Source organism: Malaclemys terrapin, chromosome 6 (genome assembly GCF_027887155.1).
Source record: "Malaclemys terrapin pileata isolate rMalTer1 chromosome 6, rMalTer1.hap1, whole genome shotgun sequence".
Classification (NCBI taxonomy): Eukaryota; Metazoa; Chordata; order Testudines; family Emydidae; genus Malaclemys; species Malaclemys terrapin.
In genome coordinates this window covers 43,737,435-43,754,934 of record NC_071510.1, presented here as the reverse complement: position 1 = coordinate 43,754,934, position 17,500 = coordinate 43,737,435, and the positions used below count along the sequence as shown (strand labels likewise).

The 17,500-nt window shown below is 42.4% G+C and overlaps 1 protein-coding gene across 1 annotated transcript; it reads left to right on the top strand.

Annotated features, from left to right (window-relative positions):
- Nucleotides 1-1,156: 1,156 nt before the first annotated feature.
- On the top strand, nucleotides 1,157-15,763 carry QNG1 (Q-nucleotide N-glycosylase 1). The gene is made up of 5 exons (XM_054032713.1): nucleotides 1,157-1,253; nucleotides 1,532-1,878; nucleotides 2,956-3,215; nucleotides 11,567-11,762; nucleotides 15,232-15,763. The coding sequence occupies exons 2-5, from the start codon at nucleotides 1,542-1,544 to the stop codon at nucleotides 15,462-15,464; spliced, it is 1,026 nt and encodes a 341-aa protein (XP_053888688.1). The 5' UTR covers nucleotides 1,157-1,253; nucleotides 1,532-1,541; the 3' UTR covers nucleotides 15,465-15,763.
- Nucleotides 15,764-17,500: the final 1,737 nt, after the last annotated feature.

The window sequence follows — 17,500 nt, the reverse complement described above, 5'->3', positions numbered from 1 at the left end:
GTGCCTGAGCAAAGGAACACTGCAAAAATGAATCCCTTCATATGTGAACTGTGCTGCTTCTATTGCTGTTGTGTACTTGCAGGAGAAATACCTACTGATGTAAGGTATATGCATCCAACTCAATAGTTTGGGTCTGTTAATGCTGCAAGTAAGTAGTGTTCCACTGAAAAGAATATATGGGGTTGCTGGTATTTGCTGTGCATGGAATGGCAGTAGTGTCCAACTGTATTTTATAAAATGGGGACTATTTTAGCATGACCGTAAAGACCATTTCACAATACAGCGTAAATAAGCCTGAAACCGGTGTTACAATCATTAGCTTTTGAGGGCAGATGGGACCATTTTCAGCTAGACCAGTGATTCTCAAACTGGGTTGGGACCCCATTTTACTGGGGTTGCCAGGGCCAGCATTAGACTTGCTGGGACCCAAGGCTGAAGCTAAACCCTGCCCTCTCCTTTCTCCTTCCCCCTCCCCATGTAGTGACTGTCTGAAAGGGGTCAGGATGCAATAAACTTTGAGAACTGGGCTAGAGTGAGTGACTTGCAGGTTACAGAATCTCGCCCATCTTTTCCTGTAATAGACCCATAACATCTGGCTAAGTTACTGAAATCCTCAAATCATGATTTAAAGGCTTTGAGTTATGGAGCAGTGTCTTTCTGACTACCAGAGGCTAACAAACGGCTTCTATGGGGGAACGTGATCTGGTATTTTGTTCACTTTCCTTAAGCCTGTTGTAGGTGTGTAACACTTTAAAATAAAGCATGGTGCGTTCTGTGTTCACTCTGCAAGCAACTCCTTATCCGCGCTGCAATATAATTCCATCAGAACTGCCTTTTTCTGCCTTCCCTGCATTCTCCCTTACCCCCAAATCAGCAGCTGGCCTCTCTCCTCATTGGACCAGGAGTCACAGAGAGGGAAAGAATTTGGCAGAAGCGCCATAAAGAGTCCGTAAGGCGGAGTTAGCTCCTCGCCACCCTCTGATAGAATCTGCTGAGCCGCCACTCCGTTAAACAGCTCTTTCGTGCAGCCTGTGCCTTAGCTCGGAAGCTGGCGCTCACCGTCTTCTGGTCGTATCGCCGCTATTATGCAAATCAGGCAAGTTCTGGTTGGCGGCTGAAGGTGAAACGGAGGGAAGAAAGGCGGAAGGGGCGGGCTATGCGCGGTTACTGCTTCTCGTTCTACCTGGTATCGTCACCGTTCTGACGCTTGCTGTGTAGAGCCCTCCTTGCGAAGCGCCCGCGCACCTGCACAGGTAAGCAGAGAGCTGGGGACGCTTGTCCCCGCTGCAGTAGCGCCCGCCTGGTGGGGGCATTAGTTTTTCTCTTTTCCGGTACGTTCTGCGAAGAGAAGTGTTGTGGTGGCCTGTAGTTAGCCATGTGCAAGGCGTGGGGCAACCTACCGCGAGACCTGGGTGATGTATGGCTCTAATGATGGCCCTGTTCGTGCTGGGCCCTGTCAGTCCCCTGGGTCATCTCGCGCTCTCCGAGTACCGCAGAGGATGGCTCTGAATGTTTTTCTTTCCCTCACTAGAAGGAGAGCCATGGAAGAGTTCCTGTCCCCTAAAGACTCTGCCAAGTTCATAGCCGAGAACAGCCAAGACGTGCTTGTTGAAGAAGCGGGAGTGAGGAAAGTTGCAGAGGCTCTGTTTGACAAAGTTTCAGCAAAAGAGTTCAGTTTGGCTGGCTGGAAATCTCTTCACGAGCTGAACCCTCAAGTAGTTAATGATGATGCAGTGAATTGGGTGTTTCTTGCAGATACCCTTAACTTTTCCTTTTGGTCTGAACACCAAGACCATAAGTGTCTGGTGAAGTACAGAGGCAAGATGTACAGTGGTTACTGGTCTCTTTGTGCTGCAATCAATAGAGCACTTGATGATGGTTAGTACATAATTACTCTGAATTGTAGTGGAACTGCATGGCTGCTATATGGTTGAGCTGCTTATTAAACTAAAAATCTACATACCCAGTTATCATTATGATGGGGGAAGGAGGAAATTCAAAACTGTCTCAGAGTCAGTTTCAAATTTACTCCCTGACCCTGCAAATACATGGAGGTGAGCAGCTTAGTATACCTGGGTAGTCCTATTAAGTTCACATGAGATGAACTAGAAGGGCTCGAATGATACCCATTCTTATAGAAAATAAAGTAAACTACTTAATCATATATATGCAAAACAATTTCTGTCTCTGGTTATATTTTTTCTGTTAAACTATACTTTTGATAATTCTGTAGTTATATGCATACGTGACTCCTGTTATTTCAGGTACATACTTCTTAAAATTAATTTATATTTTTGTGATTAACAAATAAACCTTGTCTACACTGAGAATTTTAAGGAATTTTCTCCTGTTAATCTAACACCAATGCAGCTCCAGCAAGTCTAGAAACCACAATAATAGAAACACCTGTACCTGGTGTAGGCTGGTGCTTCCACAGTTGCTATCACTGACTGAGTGCTAGACCTATGGTGAAGGTATGGCCAAAAATTCTCAGTGTGGGTCTAGTTAAATGTCTTTATGAAGAAACCACAATGAGTGCATACAAATAAGGGGAAAGCTATAAGGATATTTTATGTGGATTCAGAATGACTGGCAATTAAAGTAAAAATAGGAGTAAGAATTGGGTGCTGATATTTGCATGGGATATTATTTAAACATCACTTCAAGTATTGAAGACTAGTAGAAATGGGGAAAGATACAGAAAAAAGAGAAGAAATGTACAATGATGACTTGCTATTGGGAGCTGTTATCTATAGGAGTCTACAGACATAATAAAGCATTGTCTCAAGTTTGGTTTTAAATGAACAGTTGACTGAATACTTGCTTCTTCTTAATTTGTGAACGTAACTTTCTAGTGTACAGCTGTAATATAACTGTTCCAATCCTAAGTGTATTATTTCACAAATGCCTATATAACATGATATTCTAAAAGGTTTTGTTTTTATTTTTCTGAAGGAATACCTATTACCAGTGCTGCATATTACGCCACTATGACACTTGAGCAGGTTAGACATGTATTTCGCTCTGACACAGATGTCCCCATGCCTTTGATGGAAGAGAGACATCATATTCTTAATGAAACGGGGACAATTCTGCTTGAGAAGTTTGGAGGCTCTTTCGTCACCTGTGTTAAAATGAGTGAGAGAAGTGCTCAGAAACTACTGCGTATAGTAGTAGAGAATTTTCCTTCTTACAGAGATGAGGCTACATTTAAGGTAAATTAGTTCTGCTGGGGAATTTTGAACTTAAAAAGAGCTCACTTATTACTGAGTAAGAAGAAGAACAGGAGTACTTGTGGCACCTTAGAGACTAACAAATTTATTAGAGCATAAGCTTTCGTGGACTACAGCCCACTTCTTCGGATGCATATAGAATGGAACATATAATGAGGAGATATATATACACACATACAGAGAGCATAAACAGGTGGGAGTTGTCTTACTAACTCTGAGAGGCCAATTAATTAAGAGAAAAAAAAAAAAAAAAAAAAAACTTTTGAAGTGATAATCAAGCTAGCCGAGTACAGACAGTGTGATAAGAAGTGTGAGAGTACTTACAAGGGGAGATAGTCAACGTTTGTAATGGCTCAGCCATTCCCAGTCCTTATTCAAACCGGAGTTAATTGTGTCTAGTTTGCATATCAATTCTAGCTCTGCAGTCTCTCTTTGGAGTCTGTTTTTGAAGTTTTTCTGTTGTAATATAGCCACCCGCAGGTCTGTCACTGAATGACCAGACAGGTTAAAGTGTTCTCCCACTGGTTTTTGAGTATTTTGATTCCTGATGTCAGATTTGTGTCCATTAATTCTTTTGCGTAGAGACTGTCCGGTTTGGCCAATGTACATGGCAGAGGGGCATTGCTGGCACATGATGGCATAGATCACATTGGTAGATGTGCAGGTGAACGAGCCCCTGATGGTATGGCTGATGTGATTAGGTCCTATGATGATGTCACTTGAATAGATATGTGGACAGAGTTGGCATCGGGGTTTGTTACAAGGATAGGTTCCTGGGTTAGTGGTTTTGTTCAGTGATGTGTGGTTGCTGGTGAGTATTTGCTTTAGGTTGGGGGGTTGTCTGTAAGCGAGGACAGGTCTGTCTCCCAAGATCTGTGAGAGTAAAGGATCATCTTTCAGGATAGGTTGTAGATCTCTGATGATGCGCTGGAGAGGCTTTAGTTGGGGGCTGAAGGTGACAGCTAGTGGTGTTCTGTTATTTTCTTTGTTGGGCCTGTCTTGTAAGAGGAGTGTACCCCAAAACTATTGTTAGGCTGTCCATGAACACTTTTTTTTTTTTTTTTTTTTTAAATGACAGGTCAATTTTTGCCCAGAATTGAGATTTTTGTGAAAATAAGCTTCCATAAAATCAAAGGCTAACAGAAATATTGCCATGAAATCTTTTTATTTTTGAATTTCAATGGTAACAATTCTTCTGCTGTGTTTGCTATCCAAACATTATAGTTGGGTGTTAGTGCTTGAGAACCTGAAAGTGAAATTGACAATTCAATTTTTACTGATGTTTCTCTGGGGTAAAAAGCAAACAGCATTTAGTGAAAAGCAAATCTGATATTTTTAATGGGTTTTTAATAATATGTAATCATTAGTAATATAGGGAACTTTGTTTTTAAAAACCAATTTAATTTTTAAGATGTGGTAAAATTGTATTTTGTTTATAAAGCTAACAATCGATAACAAAATTACAAGAATTACTTAAAAATCACTTGCTTAACTAAAGCTTTCGTGCTCCTTGAAACCCAGTAGGGACTTCCATAATTACTTGCACTGATAAATAACTCCTGTACTAGTCAGTGATGCATTCCTTGTGGATGATACACACTTCTGAGTAAAAGTGCACAGTTGTTTTTTTTCTCTTTTTCCCCTTCTGTTTCCTCTTCACCACTCTTGTTGTGTTTTTTGTTTTGTTTTGTTTTTTTGTATTATAGGAGTGACAGGGTTCCCAGTCAAATCAGGGCCCCATTGTACCAGGATCTATATGAACACACAGGAAGAGATGATTCCAGCAGCTGAAAGTTCATATTTTGCTCCCTCTAACTTTATTTTTCCTTTTATCTGTCTCCAGATTTTTTTCTTCCCTTCTCCCCATTTTTTAAGGGTTTCAGCAGCCACTGAAGAAACTTTTACTTTTAATGGAGTATAACAATTTACACCAAGTGGGGATCTGCCCCATGACTCCTGTTGATTTCAGTGGGTGTTATATAGATGAATATAAAATAGAATGAGCCCATAATGTTATACTTCTGCTCGTACATCATCTCTACAGGGCTGCCTTTCAGGAAATTGGGTCTAGTCAATTTTTGCTTCATTTGTTGGCATCTCCTGTCTATACTGGAGCTTGGTCTGTACTAGCATATTCCGTCCCGGGTGTCAGAGCAAGTGAGCTGCACTGTGTTTAGTCCTGTCTATACTAGCACTCCACTTTCACACCACACATGAAGACCTGCACGAGCATTAGTGATAATAGGTGGTCTCTTCAAGATACCTTTTTTTAACATCTTAACTTGAACCTGAAACATACTGACAACATGCAAAGAGGAAGCAGGCCAATAAAGTGCAGAATGGTATTTATAATTGTTAATTTTTCCCTAGCTGGTCTTCAGTAGGCGATGTTATTTTATTTCTTTGTGTGGCTTCCTACTGAGAAATAAGATGTCTTCTGTATGGGAAACAGTTCAGATGAGTTTGAATTATTATTATTTATGCAGGGTATTACCATGATATTAATTTAATCATAAATTCCTTTATTAAATCAACCAAATATTTAGAATCAACTGTATAAATATCATGTCTAAAAAGCCTAAATAATAAGTAATTTACTACTTCCAAACAGTAACAAAACATTTTATAAGCATTTGATCAAGATGCTTACAAATGGCCTAAACCCAACAGTGCTTAGATCCATATTGGTTAGCTCCAGCATGGTCAGGCAGGTATTAGCAATGAACCCTTTAAGAGTTTCCCTTTTTTATACATTTTAACAAATAAGTGATGTAATAGCTAAGGTCCAATATTCGGGAAAGGCCAGATGGAGTTTCTTTTATAACCGATTATTTACTGCACCTGGTACCCAATTAACTGTGTTTTATTTCTGTTATTTCGCCTGAATCTTCAATAAGATAGCACTAGTATTTGAAGAGTCACTATTTCTTCTTCGTATGGCTGATGTAAATGTAGAGCAACATCTTTACATTTAGATGGCTAAGCCAGATTGTTGCATCTGGAGTAGCAGAGTGTATTGCTACGATGCCTCCTTCGTATTTGTGAGTCAGGCATTGAGTTGTTATATGTTCCATGGTCTGTTCTGGGTGACCCCAGTCGCACACTGGAGAGTCTTTAATTTTCCATTTGTACAGCAAGTATCCGCATCTGCCATGGTTTGTGCAGATGTGGTTTTGGTTGCCCATGAACTTCGTGGGAGCTCAAACCAGGGATCTTCTGCATTGGGTCTTTCACAAGGCAATTATTTGTGACGTCTTATGAATTCCATTCTGCTTTCCAAGCTTCATCAGGGTTGAAATCACACTATTGAAGCTTAAATGCCTGGGTCCAAAAGTGCTTATGCAACCTCAAGCGCTGGTGAAAAATGGTGTTAAGGTCCTGGGGGATGGGAAGACTTCATTTTCCATGGTCCTCTGGAATTCCTGAAGGGTTGTGGCATTGTAGCAAATGGATGGGGGAGCAATGTGCAACAGCACTGGCAGCTAAGGTGTTGGGGTCAACTTGCGGGTTCCAGTGATGCACCGTATTGCAGTGTTCAATTGGACAGTAACAAGTTGAGTATCAGTACTTCTGGTCCATACCAATGCACAGTACTCAGCTACGGAGTACACAAGGACTGATGTGTCTAGCACTGATGGTGATGCTCGCCAGCTTGTGCTTGCCAGTTTCTGGACCCGGTTGACCCTTGTCGTCTTCTTGGCAATTACCTTCTTCAGATGGTTATGGAAGGGGTTAGCGTGCGATCCAGCTTCACTCCGAGATAGGCCAGAAAGGGATCGTGTTGCTGCAGAAGGGTCACTATACGTTTAACACAACAACTCTTCTTTCTCAGTCTTATTCTTTTCAGTCATTTGTGTTGGATCTGTTGCTCATGCTAATATCCCAACTTGATTTAAAATCATAGTTCATCCAAATCTAAGGTGGGCCTATATTCTACAATAAATCCACCCTAACTAGTTTCTGAACTTACTATGCTGTTCACGTTAAACAGTTCAAAGCATATTTTTCCTCCTTCCAGCAAATACATGTCTGATTAAAAGATAAACTCTTTACTGGAAAGTGATAAGCAGAATATGCTTCTTATGTGCGGAATGGCAAAATGTGTTTATGTAACCTTCACAAGAGCCTGAATGCTTAATGAGTCTTGCGTTATAAATAGCAGCTGCAAACAAACTGTAGAATGAAAATCAGTCACAAATGCTGATGTTGCACCATAAACTTCTATATGATCAAAGTTTATTGCACTAGTGCATGGCCTATCTTTGTTTTTTGCCAGGCAGCTATATGTTCTGAAGATGGATGAAACACTGCTGGCCAAATTTATATCATAGTTGTAACAAAATCAGTGCTAGCAGTTGAGAGACAATCCCAGTTTGCACGTTCTCAACATTGCTTCCATGGTAGAAGACTGAGGTGTCACAAGGCAGGACCATGACATGATACAGGATCAGGAAGTAGCAGAAACTGAAGTTGGGTAGGGGAGGAATCTGAAAACCAAATAAAATTTCCCTGATAACACTTAGGAACAAAAATGTAATGTGTATTAGCGTCACACATTTGTATTCAAAAGTATAAGCAAAATAGGCTTCAGCTTTTCTCAGTCATGCTCTGATTTTTTTCAAGGGGAATTTTTACAACTAAAACAAGATGTCCCCAACTCTGAGTGAAAGTTTCACAAAAGGTACTACATACGAGACACTTTGTTACTAAAATTACAGAAATCAGAGTCCCTGTTGTCCTTATGATCTTAAAGGCAAATTACAAACCAAAAAAGTCTTTCTGTTTTGTTTGTGCCCTTAACAATATTAATAGACTGCCCTCCCTCTCTTCTCCCTGTGTGCTCCCCTCCTCCCACCCCCCAAAAAAACAAAAAATTAGTTGCTGTTCTAGGCCACAATTAAGCAAGCGCTGAAGTGGGGACCAGAGACCTATTACTTGTGAATCACTGTTGTACTCACAATCACTGCTGTACTTGAAATGTGTCCCAGAATTTTGAGATTCACACTGCAGGAGTCTTATGCCTGCCAGTTAAACCATGGGATCCTTTCCAAGCAGTGACCCATGAATGATATATATCCCTTGCGTCCAACATTCTGGAACTGTAAAATCCTCCCCCCTAACAATCCACCTTTTCTCTGATTTGGTACTAGAAGCATTATCATACCTTACATGCTCAATACACTGCTTTGTTAGCAGCAACTAGCATTGGTAAGATGGTACTTAGGCCTCTGTCTGACTCTCAAGATGAGATCTATTGGTCGGTCAGAATTAGTAAGGGTTCTGATGGTTCCAGCTGTTTCTCCTTTTTTCACTGGGGAGGAGGGATCACCATCCAATCCTTCATTGGAGTCCCACTGCCAAAACTGATAGTTGGCCCAACTTCCCTCCGAAACAATCTGAGAAAGCAGTTCAAATGGTAACAGTATTTCCCTAAAGATATATGCTTCTTCCTGGAAACTGCCACCAACAACCCTAGCTAATTCCACTCTGTCCAACAGACAAGTTATGGAGGCTTAGAGGGAGATGGGGTCACTATGGTAGCATTTTGGGAAGGATAAAAGTGCGTGTGTGCATGCATGCCAGGGCATGAAAACTACAGTGGAGTCTCATCTTACACGGGGATTAGGTTCTAAAGTAAGGCGAAAATCACGTATAGTCAACGTTACCCTTGAAAATCCTTTAAATTGCCCATAAAGTACAGTATACTGTACATGATTTTGTGTATACAACCCTGTACAATAATATATATTTCAGAGTAGCAGCCGTGTTAGTCTGTATCCGCAAAAAGAACAGGAGTACTTGTGGCACCTTAGAGACTAACAAATTTATTAGAGCATAAGCTTTCATGGACTACAGCCCATGAAAGCTTATGCTCTGATAAATTTGTTAGTCTCTAAGGTGCCACAAGTACTCCTGTTCTTTTTAATATATGTCTACAGTAATGTACAATATATAATAGAGTACATATGCACAATATAATTTTACAGGACTGTATTTTTAATTACAGGGGGTAACTACAGGGGGTCGTCAGGGTTTAATGTCGATCCAGGAGACAGAGGTGTCGGAGAGCTTGGGTGACGGAGAGCGAGTTGTAGATGAAGTGGTTGGTTCTGGTTCGGCTCAAGAAGTTGATTGCGTAGGCTCATCTGCTGCTGGTTGTTTTTCCTTGAAAAACATGGTGATCGGCAACTGTCGCTGTTGTCTCTTGAGCTGCTCAAGAGATACAGTCTCAAATCATCTGTAATACTACGTGTGATTTTGAGGCTTCGTTCTATAGAGGGATCGTATTCAGAAATTAAATCATTCAAGTGTTTCGCTGCTTGGAACACTTCAGCAAATTTATGAAGATTCCAACTTGCTGGCTCTTCCTGTTCGTTGTCATCATCTTCGTCTTCTGTAGACTATTTTATCAGTTCCTCTAACTCTTTGTTAGCCAATGTTTCTCTATGACTCTCAATTAATTGTTCAATTTCTTCCTTAAGGATCTCGACGAAGCCATCACCACCCACTTGCCTGGCCACCTGAACAGTGCATTTCATTTCTTTGTCAATGGTGGGGAAACCCTTAAAATCATTCACACATTCTTTCTTTCCATAGATTTCGCCAACATGCATTCACTGTTTCAGGCTTGATTGTATCCATTGCCTGATTAATATAAGTGATGCAATCGGCAATGTTGAAGGACTTCCAACACTCCATCACATTAAGATTGGGATCAGCATCCATAGCGCTACGTATCCGTGAGAACGTAAGCCTCGTGTACATAGCCTTGAAACAGCTAATCACGCCTTGGTCGAGAGGATGGAGGTGGTAATGGGCGGGGGGGGGAGATGACTTCAACGTCATTATGTGCAAACCGGAGTGCCACAGGGTTGCCAGGAGCATTGTCTACAATCAGCAACACTTTAAAGTCAAGTCCTTTCTCTTCGAGGTACCACTTGACCTCCGGAATGAAACACTTGTGGAACTAATCCAGAAATAATGCTGCCTTCACCCAAGCCTTTTTATTTGATTGACAGAACACAATAGAGCAAGCCTGGTTTTATTAAATGCCCAGCTGCATTGCCACAAAACAACACAGTCACACGGTCTTCAGCTGCTTTGAAGCCAGGGGCTTGTCTTTCTGATTTCAAAATATAAGTGCGGTTGGGCATTTTTTTCCAGAAGAGCCCAGTCTCATCAGCATTAAAAACTTGTTCTGGAAGATAGCCCTTTTCTTCTATGATTTTCTTTAATTGTTTGGGGTAGGCTTTTGCTGCTGCTTCTTCATTGGCAGATGCAGCTTCACCAGTAGTCTGCACGTTTTTGAGGTTGAAGCAGTTCCTAAAGCCGTTAAGCCAACCTTGGCGTGCTTTGAATTCCTTCTCATCAAAAGGCTGTCCCTCTTCAGCAGGAGTTTTGAACAGTGCGTAGAGGCTAAGAGCCTTTTCTCTCAACGTATTGCCATCGATAGGCACACGTTTACAGTTCATGTCTTCCAGCCATACGTTTAATGCCTTTTCAGTCTTCCCTAAAGTCTTATCACGCACTTGGTTCATCACCTTAGCAGTTATTGGAGGACTTGATGCCACAGCTTGACGAATTTCTCTCTCTCAAATCTTGATGGCACGGATGCTAGATTCATTGTGGCCATATTTACGCGCCACGTTGGAGACTGACATACCGTCTCTCAGTAAGTCCAACACAGCCAGTTTTTCCTCCAGCGTTGGAACAGATCACTGTTTCTTCGTTTGAGCACCAGATGAAGTAGTTGGCGTTTAGGGGCCATGTTGTACAAAAAATACCTATCTTTAAACACTAGAATCACACTCAGCGCGGTGAGATGCTCACACTATGAGAGGCACGCAGGAACTGAGACTGACCTGAGGGAACAGCAGATTTACGTCTCCCATCTCACACTAACTCCGGGGCATACACTCATTGGGTGGAATCACCCGCACTATTTACAGGTACCTTGTTGTTTTTCTTTCTTTTTTTTTTTTTTTGGCAGAGCGCGTATAGTTGAATTCGCGTAAGTTAAATGTGCGTATGCTGTAACTTGGCTGTACTATCGCAGTCTAGCTTTTCAAAAGAAAGAAATTAAAGCAAAGTTAAGTGCTGGAAATTGTTGCTATAAATACAAAGTGTTACTTCCTTACATGGAACGGGCTATACTTTGAGTTGCATTTGAGTGAAACATGATAAGATTCTAAGATTAGTATTTCTTTAAACATAGAGGGGGGCAGCCATCCTTAGTTGGGTAAGCATAATGATTGTTTCCTTTAACAAAATGAAGTCTCTGAATACTTGCATCTCTCAGATGCCTAAACAGTTGTTTTCTTGTTGTCTGTCAGGGTAAAAAGGTGTCTTTTTATAAACGGGCACAAATACTAGTGGCTGATACCTGGAGCGCATTGGAAGGGAAAGGAGATGGCTGCTTCGGTGACATTTCTAGTCTGACTATATTTGCTGACTATAGGATCCCTCAAGTCCTTGTTCACCTGGGAGCAATGAGATATTCTGATGAACTGATGAAGAAACTCCATGAAGGTTTGCAACTCCTTTATTGCATCAAGTGTGTTTGTGGTGTTTGTCAGCATTTATGAATATTTTGTAGCGTAGAGATTATTTAGCCTCTATGAAAGAGGTATGAGAGAAGTTTTTTTTTTTTCCTTTTGATATGCAGAGTTATCATCCAATGATGGGGAGAGGGTGGGAAAGTACATGCTCTAAAGATTGGGGGATGAGATCGCCCCGTCATCCTTTTCATCATATATAAATATTAAACTGTACATTTATTTGGATTAAACACTACTAAGGTTGGATTTAAAGGATGTTGTGACGGGTAGGATCACAGAAACCCCCTTGGGAGCTGCCACCCGATGTGCAAAAGACTACCTCTGCTCCTGTTTTCCCTGCCAGCTCAGGACTCCAGCACCCTGTGTTGCTGAGCCAGACACTCCCGTCTGGCTCCAGACACAGATCCGGGGTCTGAATCACTTGCCCCAAAGCTACAAGTTTACCTGAAAACAGCTCACAGTAGTGTGCTTGTCTTTAGCACTCAGATGCCCAACTCCCAATGGGGTCTAAACCCAGAAAAATCAGTTTTACCCTGCATAAAGCTTATGCAGAGTAAACTCATAAATTGTTCGCCCTCTATAACACTGATAGAGATATATGCACAGTTGTTTACTCCCCCAGGTATTAATACATACTCTGAGTAAATTACTAAATAAAAAGTGATTTTATTAAATACAGACAGTAGGATTTAAGTGGTTCCAAGTAGTAACAGACAGACCAAAGTAAGTCACCAAACAAAATAAAATAAAATGCGCAAATCTATGTCTAATTAAACTGAATACAGATAATCTCACCCTCAGAGATGTTTCAGTAAGTTTTTCTCAGACTGGACACCTTCCAGGCCTGGGCAAAATTCTTTCACCTGGTACAGCTCTTGTTCCAGCTCAGGTGATAGCTAGGGGATTCTTCATGATGGCTCCTCCCTCCCCTTTGTTCTCTTCCACCCCTTTATATATCTTTTGCATAAGGCGGGAACTCTTTGTCCCTCTGGGTTTCCACCCTCCCCTCCCCACTGGAAAAGCACCAGGTTAAAGATGGATTCCAGTTCAGGTGACATGATCACATGTCACTGCAAGACTTCATTACTCACTTGCCAGCACACAAATATACAGGAAGACTCACAGGTAAAGACCGCCATCTGCAGACAATGGGAGTCATCAAGATTCCAAACCATTATTAATGACCCACACTTTACATAATTACAATAGGCCCTCAGAGTTATATTTTATATTTCTAGTTTTAGATACAAGAGTGGTACATTTGTACAAATCGGATGATCACACTCAGTAAATTATAAGCTTTGTAATGATACCTTACAAGAGACCTTTTGCATGAAGCATATCCCAGTTACGTTATACACTTCTTACCATATTTTTCTAAAGCTATCCCAGTTACATTATATTCACTTATTATCATGTTTTTATAAAACCATATAGACTGCACAACGTCACAGATGTTGACGATGATGATGAACTGGTATACTGAGCTTCTGTTGGGCTGGTGTCATTTTCAACAAGGTTATAGCTGCCAGTTTGTGGCTTAGGATATGTCTATGTTGCAGTTAGACACCTGCAGCTGGCCCATGCCAGCTGACTCTGGCTCACATGGCTTGGGCTAAGGAGCTGTTTAATTGCGGTGTAGACATTCAAACTCAGGTTGGAGCTCCAGCCCAAGCTTGAATGTCTATACTGTAATTAAACAGCCCCTTAGCCCAAGCTCCGTGAGTCTGAGTCAGCTGGCATGGGCCAGTCACAGGTTTTTAATTGTAGTGTAAACATACCCTTGGTGAGTTCCTAAGATTTGTACCTACCTTCTTCCTGAACTTGAAAAAACAAAAGGATGTGGACAGTCATTTACCTCAAACTGCTAACAGCTACTGTGTGCGTGTGTGAAAAGAACAGTAATACAGAAACATAAAGTTAATTTGTTAGTTATTATGTAAACCTATCCACGTGAAGTGAAATTCTGAAGACCATGTAAGCAAATTCTCTCTGGAGTCATGTTTTTATTTATTGATGTTTTGTTTCCATTTTCCTGTGCATGTTAACAGTAAAACAACTAATAGTAGAAATGGGATTTGTCTCTAGATTTTTTTTCATTTGTTTGTTTTACTTTTCTCATTAAAACCTGTAGCCTATCTTTGGCTTAACCACTTTACCCTGTACTTAGTTTTGGGTAATTTTTGGCTGTTCGTTCATCTCTCTGATGAAACAATACTGCCTGGCAGTAAGGTAAATCCAATATTAAGACATTATAAACAATAGTTCATTTATTAAATCTACACTTCCCTGTCTCCTTAATTATACCAATCACTTCAAAGAAAGCAGTTCCCAGTCTTCCAAATTTGGTTTTTCTTCCCTTTAGCAAGTCTTTCAGAGCAAACAATCCTCCTCATTGAAAATCTGAATACAGTGCATTGCATTTTATTCATGTACCCAATGTTGCTCTCCTGTAATGTCCTGGTTTCAGTGTTCACAAATTTTTCAGTATTGACTGGCAGCATCAAATACAAACTAAAGGCTACAGTTCCATTCTTGCGGGCACTGGGGAGAGGTAAAGGACATCAAAATAATGGGATGAACTACAGTCCCACCGAATAATGTTTCAGGACAAAACCTTCATTTTCCGGATTATTCTGTTTTAGCTGTTAAATCCTTTTTAGATTAAAATAGCATTCTGTTCAGTTAGTGAGCTGTTCAAAAGGAGTAGATTAACTCTTCTAAAATATAACTTTCTTTTTTAAGAAAAGTAACCTATAACGGAGAAAATGAGAAACTGCAATATCCTCTACATGCAAAACAGTGTGTCTGTCTTATATCTTCCCCGATGACCAAAAAAAAAAAAGATGAGGAATTATATGACACAGTGGATTTGTTCACTAGTTTTTTGGAAAACAGATTTGAATTCTGTTTTAAACCACAGGAGCTTAAGAGTCTTGTGGTCTTCTAGTGCTAGGGTGATATAATCAGATTCTATTGCCATACAATGGTGGATACGTAATTATCTTTTTCTGACAAGAGACTGACAAGGACTGGAATTGCAAGAACAGGAGTAAGGTGTATTCATAAATGTGTGCAGCTTTCCTGACTTTGAATAGTGCTGTAGTATCTGGATTTGCCCATATATCAACCCTTCCCTCATCCGTGGCCACCTACTGCTGTATTTTAGAAATAACTAAAATATATAGGACATACTTCTCAGTAGATGGGAGTTTAACAATGCAGCAACTCATAAATATACACAGAAAAACAAAATGAAAACTCTAGAAAATGCACAGGCTGATTTTTTTTTTTTTTTTTTAATAGTGCAGTATATTAAATCTGTAACTCTAGTTTATATTTAACTATATGTAGCTTAAAGAGAAGGTGTATAGCATCTGTGACTCCTGTCTTCTGATCCACTGAACATTAATTGGAGTGCTCTCTATTCTGTTCAATAGGAATAATGTTCCAGTCTGGAGATAAACAAGAAGTGGAGATCCGAGGTTGTTCTATTTGGTGTTGTGGATTGATTTGTGATCACCTGCTGGAACTTTATAAGAAGAAGGGACAAAACATGAGTGAAAGAATCAATGCAGTTCTTCTTGATTATTATCTATGGGACTATGCCCGGGATCACAGGGAAGATATGAAAGAAATTCCAATTCATCGTGTACGTTGCATATACTACTAACACCAATTTTATAGATCTCTCATTAATGCATCATGCAGATTTGTTACTTAATTTGCAGCTTTTTATATACTGACTTGGAGCATTCAGCAGTAAGTTAAATACCTGTTCTCTGATATATTAACACTTTTGTCCATCACTGCAGTTGTGTGTTAGTACTCCATAGAATTCACATTCAGGGAAGGCCTATTTTTTTTTGTATTCAATAAATAATTAGTTTTATTTCAAGCATAAGACATCTGAATTTATATAATCAAACTTCAATAAAGTTGAATCACTTGATTCAGTACATATTCAATTAATTGATCTAATTTGCGTTGTGAATCTTAAACAACATAACTGCATTTTCATAGACAAACAGGGCTGGAAGAGACTTTGAGTTGAGAGGTCATCGGGTCCGGTCAGAAGCGCGGCTGCCAGGTTCTCCCCGTGCCGGGGAGCGGGGGGGAGCAGCAACCTCACAGCTCCGGCCGGTGAGAAGCGCGGCTGCCGGCTTTGTCCCCTGCCTGGGGGGGGCAACCTCACAGCCCCGCATGCACGTGCCGCGCTCCGACGGCCCGGACGGTCAGCAGCGCGGCGGCCGGGGGCCCCCGCGCACCGCGCTCCGAACGGCCAGAAGCGCGCACATGCGTGCACGTGTCTCCATCTCCCGCTCCCCCTGCCTGGCGTACAGCAGGTGCGTCACTTCCGGGGCCTGCTGAGGCGGGAAGCGCTGGGCATGAGGCAGAGCTGGTAAGTGCGAGCGAGGGGAGGGGCACCTGGGCTCGAGCCGCAGCTGGGGGGGACTGGGCAGAGACACCCCCCCAAACCCACTCTTTGGTTGGGGGTGGGGTGGCTACTGCGCTAGTTGCTCCTAGGGCGGCCTCCGTAGTGATGAGGTGGGGTTTGAACTGTCTGTGGACAGCCGGAAAACCCGGGAGGGAGAGAGAGAGAGAGAGTGTGTGTGTGGGGGGGGGGGGGGTTGGCTTTAGGCCGATTCAACTGAGTCCCCTGAATCGGGCCCCAAGCCCCAGTCCGGCGTGCTGGGGTGGCCCAACTTCCCCAGGGGGCTATTTAAAGGGCCTGGGGCTCCAGCTGCCTCTACTGCACCCCCTGCCCACACCATCCTGCACCTCCTGCCCTGCCCCCAGCCAGCCCCACACATGCCCCAGCCCCGCACCCCCTATCCTGCCCGCAGCCAGCCCCTGTCTCCAGCCAGCCCCACACCCCCTGCCTGCAGCCAGCCCCTGCTCCATCCCCTGCCCTGCTTCCAGCTCCGCACCCCCTGCCCTGCCTGCACCAGCCCGTCTCCAGCCAGCCCCGCACCTCCTGCCCTGCCCGCAGCCAGCCCCTGCCGCACTCTCTGCTCTGTCTGCAGCAAACCCCTGCCGCACCCCCCTGCCTGAAGCCAGCCAGTCCCGCACTCCTCTGTCTCCAGCCCAGCCAACCCCTGCCGCGCCTTGCTGCGGCCCTGCCTGAAGCCAGCCAGCCTGCCCCATACCCCCCTGTCTCCAGCCAGCCCCGCACCCCTTGCCCTGCCTGCAGCCATACCTTACCTCCAGTCAGCCCCTGCCCTCCCTCCAGCTAGCCCCATGTCCACTGGTGCCCTGCAGTTCCCAGGGCAGGAACCCTGCACACCTGCTTCAATGAGGGGGGCTGGGAGCACCTGGGACCCACACATGTGCACACCACTAGGGTGACCAGACAGCAAGTGTGAAAAACCAGAACAGGGGTGGGGGATAATAGGAGCCTATATAAGAAAAAGACCCAAAAATTGGGACTGTCCCTATAAAATCGGGACATCTGGTCACCCTAGGACACCCCCAGGGAGTGGCGGGGACCCACACATGTGAAATGGAGCTCATTAATAACTGATCAACAGCATATATAACACAATGTACATAATATATAATTTTATTATTTATATAGTTATGGAAAGTAAATAATACATGGAAGAAAGGAAAGGGTTTTTACATTTTTTTTTTTTTTTTTTTCTTCTAGTCCTCCCTGCTGGGGCCCTGCCAAAAATGTTCGAATTGGGCCCCGCACTTCCTAAAGCC

Coding starts and splice junctions, on each gene's coding strand:
- QNG1 (XM_054032713.1), top strand. CDS start 1,542: ATGGAAGAGTTCCTGTCCCCTAAAGACTCTGCCAAGTTCATAGCCGAG. Junction 3,216..11,566: donor GAGATGAGGCTACATTTAAG/GTAAATTAGTTC, acceptor GTTGTCTGTCAG/GGTAAAAAGGTGTCTTTTTA. Junction 11,763..15,231: donor GATGAAGAAACTCCATGAAG/GTTTGCAACTCC, acceptor TCTGTTCAATAG/GAATAATGTTCCAGTCTGGA.